The sequence below is a fragment of the Aythya fuligula genome, chromosome 8 (assembly GCF_009819795.1).
Source record: "Aythya fuligula isolate bAytFul2 chromosome 8, bAytFul2.pri, whole genome shotgun sequence".
NCBI classification, from domain to species: domain Eukaryota; kingdom Metazoa; phylum Chordata; class Aves; order Anseriformes; family Anatidae; genus Aythya; species Aythya fuligula.
Window position 1 is genome coordinate 30496217 of NC_045566.1, and position 8367 is coordinate 30504583.

An 8367-nucleotide genomic window follows, 5' to 3' on the forward strand; every position below is an offset into this window, starting at 1 on the left:
AGTGTATTATTTTATTTTTTTCAATGAGGCCTAAAAACAGTACCAATGCTTCCAATACTTAGATATTATCCTTTGAAAATTGAATTAATTCAGAGTCCAGTCATAAACATGCATGCATGCTGCAAAGATGCAGTCATGTCTTGTGAGTAGCCCTCAACAGCATGAGTGGGACTGTTCAGGAGGGTAAATGTCATATCCTTTCATACATGTATGTGTTCAAGGCCACACAACTAGATTTGGAGTCAGGACTAGTACTCTACCCACAAGTTTCTGCACAGTTTGACATACAAGTATTAAGACTAAATAGAAGCATCTGTCACATTCATGAAAGAATTTCAGATTCTTTCTCTAGGAGCTTGACAAGCCATTTTTTCTTGAAGATGCACATAAAAGTGATTCATCATCTAACACAAATAGGAAAGGATGCTTTTTACAAAATGACGTATCTAGTGTGACCATAGATTCTTACTAACAATGCCAAAAGAATCAATGCTTACTTGACTCACTGCATATAGATCTTTGCCTGCAATTTACCTTGAACAAAGACAGTGTAATAAATGGAATGCGTTTTCTTTCACTGAGAGTAAAAATGCATGCTGAAGTTGCCTACTAAGTTTGTTTAAAAGTAGTCAGGTTCTGAACTTCTTTCAGCCTAACTGTGATTGGGAGCTTGACAGTGCTCAAATATGCCATGTGAGGGCCTGATCAGGACACTTCACTTTTTTTCATCATTTTTCATATATTTTTTTCTTATCAATGCTACATACCTTTCTATACTTACATAGGAGGGATATAGATATGTATTTTTACTTGCACACACACAATTACCTTTTAGCAACCCTAGATAATAGTTTTACAGTGAAACCATCCCCCAAAGGGTAAAACTTACAATTTAAATCACTGTTTTCTAAGTTTTATATTTGAATTCTAATCACACTGACACCTATCTTAGAAATAGTGAATTGCCAACATCATGCAGAAGGTAACCCAAACCTAAAAAGGAAAAATTGCATGTTTATTTCATTAAGTCTTAGAAAAGTCTCGTAGAAAGTATTTAATTTATATTCCAATGATTACTAAAAAAAAAAAAAAAAAATTGAATTCCTCTCTTCTGAAGTTAGCTAGACTCAGGATGAAAATAATTGTCATATGCTCTTATTCTGAAATCTGCTGGTTTGGTTGGGTATTACTTGAATTAGTCCTTTTTTCTTTTTTTCTGTCTTCTAAGTGTATGAGCAGTACATATTCAAAGATGTAACAGACTATAAGAATTCTTATGTAATACATACAAGAGCTTATATTAATAATTCTTAAAGCTAGAAATATATACCAAATACCAACGTTAAGAAAAGTATATTTATTTGATTCTCCTTTTTGTTTGAATGACAAAGAACTGCATTTTATTAATAGTTGAATGACTTCCAGAACAGTAGAATGAATTAAAACAGAACAATTTTGAATCTAGGAAACTGGGAACATAACCAAAGATAAACTCATGAAGTGGCATAAGACATGTTTTATCAGATTTAGCAATTAAAGTCTTCGTAACACACTTAATGTCAAGCTTCCGAAATCAACAGTACAGGCTAGTTAGTTTGAAGCTTCTAAAGCACTCCCTCCATTGTTGTACCTTTTCCATATTTATTTGTGAGAAATACAGAATCAGAATTCCACATATATCGTTACCAAATGCATACATAGAAACAACAAATAATCAAAAAAAAAATCAAAAAGCTGTGGCCCTCAGTCTTTGCTGTTAGAACTGAGAGGAACATCTCTTTTATCAGATACAATGCTTCATACAAGCTCACGCACTCCTCGTATCTAGTATATATATTGCTTCCTCAGATTAAAGGTTACTTTTTTTCTCCAAGCTATTTTTGATTTATATATATATGGTTCACTGAAAAAGAGGGAAAAGGAATGTGGAAAAGTGGAAATGGGTAAGAATGAGGGTTAAGTTTTTTTAGCATTTTTGACTTCTGGTTAAGATTTATTTCTACCTTGAAGGACTGTGGCCTCTGAAGTAGGAGCCATTTGTCTTTGTTGGTACTACAAAGTATGGTGGCTTCCCTGAATAGTTTTCCTAAATGGGAAGAGCTACTTTACTGAAATACTAAAAATAAAATAAAATAAAATAAAATAAAATAAAATAAAATAAAATAAAATAAAATAAAATAAAATAAAAAGGCTTCTATTTTCAGTTAAAAATAGCTACTTTCAGAAAATTATTGTACAGCTGGTTCCTCCCAATTAAAAGTTTTGAAGTTTCATGAAGAAACTCTGACTTGAGAAGCTACAACATAATACTTGGTTATTCCTTCTATTCCCAAGTGTTTTGCAGGGAGGTCTCATTCTCAACAGTAGCGTATGATGAAAGGGAGGAATAAAGCTATTACACTGGAAGACTTAAAAAAAAAAAAAAAGTTAGTTTCCCTTATTAAGCACAAACATCAATCATATTTAAGCTTCACAGCATTAACATGCATAAGTCTTAGAAAACACTCAAATCATTCTTATTTTCTCGCACTTCAGATATCCTTTTAGCCAAATTATCTATACATCTGTAATATGCCTCACTATAATCACCATGCAGAAACATGACTACACAGTCATACACGGTTGTGCGACTCTGCATTATTTATATAAAAACCACTACTCTATAGTTGATGAAACTAAGATACAAAATCCAGATGCAATACATGAAACATTCTTTAAATATAGCTTGTCTTGACATAATAAAGACAAAAATACTTAAGCACACTAAAATTTTCTTACATCATAAAACAAACCCTTTAAATACTCAAATAAATATCCAGTAAAGATCAACCTTATCCCCTTTCAGATTGTTGAAAAACCAACTGATACACTACTTTCCTGCCTCTAAATCACCTGTTCAAGATAAATTGCAAATTAAAGCATGAGTATATTCTCCACGTTTTCAACACACCTTTAAAAATACTCATACTGTATTTCTTTTAACAGACTAGATCTGACTGAAATTTTCTAAGAAAACGTGTTTGAACAGGCAAAGCGCTCATGTAAAAACCATTATGTAGTCTTCTATAGTTAAACTATGCAGTTTGTAACACCAAATCTTTTATGCTTTATCATCTGAGTACATAAGTAGTGTAACTACGTGAAACCATTCATGAAATTTCCAGTTTTCACTATTTTTCAAGTAATACTCAAAACTCCAGTCAGAAGAACCAGAAACCTCATGTGTTTGGCACAGCACTGGAGGCATGAAATTAAAGAAAGCTTACACAGTATCTGTGACAAAAAAAAAATCCCAACTCTTAAGAAAATTAAGATACATCTTTTTACTACTGTAACTTTATTATTTAATTGAAAATATATCATAGAGTACTGGTGTGCTTTACAAGGCATTTCCCCATACCCCCGTCACCCATAACATCCCCCCCAAAGAACAGTGGTGATGATGAAAATCACAGTTGGAGTCAACTTCTATTTCAAGTCCTACTGTCCACTTATCCGCATTCTCAGAAGACAGTGGTTTCCTTTCTGATTACACACAGCAGGAGCAGCGTAGTAGTTATGACGTCCACCGCCACCAAGCTACCTTCATTCTGTCCCATACAGCTGAGAGAGAATCAAATGCAGGCCGAACATCCAGGATAGTGAACTGGTAGTTTTTATCTACTGCTCCGCCATCATAGTAATCAATAACATATCGCACTTCTTTTCCACATCGGTCAACAATCCAATCATGTCTGTCGAAGGGAAGTTCATATCTGGAAGACAGATAATAGACAGTGCAGACAGTTTAATGTGTAGATGGTATGAAACTGGGAGAGGGAGTGGAAGTTGTATTTAAAGAGAATTTATTTATCCAGATCCTGGTATAAGATCCCTCACTACTACATTAATCTTCTGGTAATTATAACTTGCAATTTCATTCACATAATATCTTTAAATTACTTCTACACTATGTTTTCAGACATGTCTCCCTACTCTCCCACCTCACCAGAAGTCCTACTTTCATGCCCACATACCCCATCCACGAACGTATTCTGGCTCTTGGTGAGTACTCCTTTGCTTTGCCTCCGAACCGCATCAGTGATGGTCCACATGGACATTCCCTACAAACCCAATTAGAACAGAGAAAATGGTTTTTACCTTTAAAAAACAAGGTCTTATTTTAAGTGTTTAAACCATGACAATAATTTATTTTAGTAAAAGAAAAATGGGATAGGAGAAATAGCAACAGTAAAAAATTGGTTACAGTGATCTAAGCCAGTTATTTTTTATGGTTTGAAAAGTCCCCAGTTTTTGACAGCATTTAGTGATAAAGTACTTTTGACATGCTCCACATCACTGTTCTAACTCATCAACAGAGTAGTTATCCACAAATCTAATCCACAAATTTAATGGATTAGAGAATAGAAAACGATTAAAGAACAAAAGAAAAAAACATAATCCAAACCACTCTGCAACGAAGGTCATAGAATTTCAGAAAACAATTTATATATACATCATGTTTAACTAGTCTGCATCTTCTAGGAACAGGGACTATACTGACCTAGAAACTGATGCAGTTTAAGAATCACCAGTATAAAACATTTACATCCCTCACCTTTTTCATAACAAAGAGGGAAATTAAGTAGTCCCCAAATAACCATATGCAGTAAGAAGCTTTACTTCTCCAAATCCACATTACATACACACCACCGAAAGGCTGATCAGTTTTGTCACCATAATTATTTAGTTCTAGTCAAGCTCTTCTGAATAACCTTCCTACCCGGCAATAAAAATGGGGGATCCTACAAGATCATGATTTTTAAGATTTATCAGCACCAGAATATATTCACAAAAACTAGAAAGGCATCCTAATTCCAAGGAGTACAAAAGCAAAAGCTAAACCAAAGGACTCGCTTTTAATTTCATATGTACGTACACTGCATGAAGAGCTTCCCACTTCAAAATCTCTTTCCAAGCTTGCTCGTTATTTTGATTGTGAATCTTAATGATGTTAGTCATGTCTTCACTTGTTATGTCATCATCTTTCCACCTCCACCTAAAAATAAGAATTTGAAAACAATTTACAACTGAGTAATTCCTCCACTTTCCTCATTTTATCTGATGGGCTTTTAAACCAAGAGATTTAAGGGTTTATGCAAAGACAGAGCTAGAACGCTAACTGCTGGCTCATCGCTGAAGCATCTTGAGAACCAGTTCATTTTCTGTGTAAATGCATAGTTGTCAACGTTATCATCACAGAGATACACGAATTGTAGTCAATAGATTAACAAAAAGTCAAAGTCAACAGCTCTTCTGGATCAGAAAGTTATCAGAATGTACAAACAATGCAATGACCAGTTAGATCTTGCCTACACTTAAGTTTTGTATAGACAGAAAATATCTAGTAGTCAATTTTTATTTTCAATTTTTTTAGCAATTTTACATAGTAAAAATAAAAGTTCTTGGATTCATAGAAATGACAGTTTATAGGATTAGCCTGAAACCAAATGCATTTGAAAGCAGGCGGTCATACAAAGTTTTTCCAAACCTATGCATGACTTTTAAGAACAATTTCTGAGCTAGTGGCAGTTGCCTGACATTCTCTACCATCTTGCAGATCACCAAAGAGATTGTGGCCTTTGAGACCCGCTCACCCTTTATTTTAAAGCTGTTTATAAAAATGGTTATTTTTAGAAACTCAAGTTAATTGTTTGCTGCTTGGAGTATGCTGCCACAAACTCTTAAATATTACTGATGAATAACAACTAATGATACTGTTTCATAAATCTCACATTACAGGCTCACGCAGATTTCATTTGGTAATTCTGTGTATTTACCCTTTTCTTAGCATGGCATTCCAAAACATTTGCTCTGAAGGATAGACCCATTTCTTGTCAGAATGTGCTCTAGGAATGGAAGATTCTTCTCTAACAGTTGACAATGGAAATGGCTGACCTGGGGATGGCAGCTGATTAGGAGGAGGCATCTAGAAAACAAGGAAAATCATATGAACATGAACAATGAACTAGAAAAAGGGTGTTTATTTTAGTGTTTGAAAAAAATTTAAGCATAATTAATCAGCTGCTACAAAGATCAAGAAGTTCAGCCTTTGTAAGTCCACTAAAGTTACCTCTCTTTTTTTTTTTGTAAAACTCTTTCCACAATTTTGTCAACTGAAGACTAAAGGACACCATTTGTCTAAACTTCACCTTTCAAATCAGCAGTGCTTTTTTGTAAATCAGAGGAAATCTCGGAGAGACCTACATCAGAACTTATGCATACCGCTGTTACACAGAACCTGGAAACCACTAATGTAACATAAAAACCATGCATCCAACTAACAGATAGAAATATGCGACACGAAATACCTACAAACTGGAAAAACACCTTTTATCAAACCAACGTAACTTTGAAGAAGAGAATGTCAAATAAAATCTAACATGTTTTTATACAAATATTTGGATATACAGTCAGAAAAAGCAAATTAAAAATGAAAAAATAACATTAATTACCAGTTTCCATCTTCACAGCAACACTTTTTGCATTTTGGGGATAATATTTCAGGAGAAACAAGACTGAAGAAAACATGTGAACTAAGTGAAAGTTACCATATTGCTAGGATCTATGTCATCATTCCCTTGAGATGCACCAGACTTCACCGGGCATGCTACGTATTCATACGCTCTTTCTTGATGTGCAGGAACATTATCTGTGCTCTCAGTCCTATGCTCAGGAGTCTTCATGTGCATTGGACAACCTGAAAGACAGGAAAAAAACAGTTTGTGTTTTGCTACAAAATGAAGCCTCCAAGATGTGACAGGACACGGGAAACAGTTCATTGAATGCTAATGTAAATATTAAGCTGGTATTTCACTTTTTCTTTTTGAACTTTATTACAGTTTCCAACTTTTTCTATTTTAGAACCCAACACCATGTTAAGATCCAAGCTCCTTACACAGCCCTTGAATGCTTATATCCTGCTCCATCCTGGACCCTACACTGAGCTGTCTGTGGCCAGAATTTCCACAGCAACATTAATTAGTGTGTTCATTTTGTCAACAAAGCGCTGATTTCTCCTTATACTGACATTTATCTTATCTCACCCTCCTGCTGCCCTTTCCCAGATGCATGTTCTCCAGCGACAACCACCTGCTCCCAGCAACCATCCAGTGACCTGCACATTGTCCTGGGGGTCTGCAGCACGGCAAACAGGCGCAACCCACAGGTTCTCTGACTTCTTTCTATGGTCACCTGGCTTCTTTTTATGAATGGCTACTTGCAAACTACTTGCAACGGAAGGGAACAACTCAAGTTTTTGTCGTAGAAGAAATATTGAGAGAAACATTTGTCAGCGCTCAGTGTGAGAAGTTAGTTTTGTTTCAGCTCCAAGCGCAATTACCGCTCTTTGTCTCCTGGTGCATGGGGCACTCCGCAGGTGGCGACGCCGCCTGGTGCAGCTTGGCCGGCTCAGCGGGCGGCTGGCCTGCAGCAGCCGGGGAGGAGGCGGACAGACCCATGGCCCCTGCGGCGAGCTCCTGAGGCAGACAAGAACCAAACACCCGTACAGCGAACACAGCGCGGCCACAAAGCCCCGCGCCCCGCCGTGCCCGCGAGCAAGGTCAGGCCCGGCCCGGCCCAGCCCCAGCCCCAGCCCCCGCTGCCCCCCTCCGCTCCGCTCCGCTCCCGCCGCCGCCTCACGGCCCCGAGCGCCGCCGCCGCCGCCGCCTTGCCTCAGCCCAGCCCGGCCCGGCCCCGCCGCAGCGCTCCCCTCACGGCCCCGACACCGGGGCCTGCCGCGGGCCCGCTCCGCGCCTGCGCCCAGCTGAGGGCCGCCGCCGCCGCCCGCCCGCCGCGAGGCCCCGCGGGCCGGGCCGGGCCGCCTGAGCGGGGCCGCTCCCTGCCCGCGCCGCTCCCCGGCCCCACGCACACCCCGGCGGCCGGCGGCGGGCAGCGGCACGGGGCGGGAGGCGCCTCGCACCCGCAGCGCCGCCGGAGCCCCGACAGGCGGAGCCGAGGGCACCCCGCGCCTGAGGGCTTCGCGAGCCGTTGCTACGGCCGCGCCCGGTGTTCCAAGAGCCGCAATTAGCACAGAAACGGGTCGTGGCCACACCGCGCGGGTGTAAAGCTCTGTCAGATACCCGCCCTTTCACTCCTTCTTGCGCTTTTGTGGTCTACTCTGTCAGAGGAAGCTGTTTCCAGGCTGCCTTTCTGCACCCCGGAATTCACTACCACAGCATAGCGAGAGCCTGGCACCGTGTCTGGCACGGAGTTGCTACATGGCTTCAAAAACATTATTCTCTATGAGTTTTGGCTTTGCTGAAGCCTCTCCGTAACAGCTGTGCAAACAGCACTGAACTAGATTTCGGTCTTCCCGTGCTGCACTTC

General features: G+C 39.3%; 1 protein-coding gene across 1 annotated transcript; it reads right to left on the bottom strand.

Moving 5' to 3' along the window:
* Positions 1 to 2326: 2326 nt before the first annotated feature.
* LOC116492034 (cytochrome c-type heme lyase) lies at positions 2327 to 7766 on the bottom strand. Its single transcript, XM_032192452.1, has 7 exons — positions 7713 to 7766; positions 7382 to 7517; positions 6591 to 6739; positions 5820 to 5968; positions 4919 to 5038; positions 4017 to 4103; positions 2327 to 3755 (listed from the first exon to the last, which is right to left on the bottom strand). Exons 2-7 carry the CDS (start codon positions 7497 to 7499, stop codon positions 3557 to 3559), a joined length of 822 nt encoding a protein of 273 aa, XP_032048343.1. The 5' UTR covers positions 7500 to 7517; positions 7713 to 7766; the 3' UTR covers positions 2327 to 3556.
* Positions 7767 to 8367: the final 601 nt, after the last annotated feature.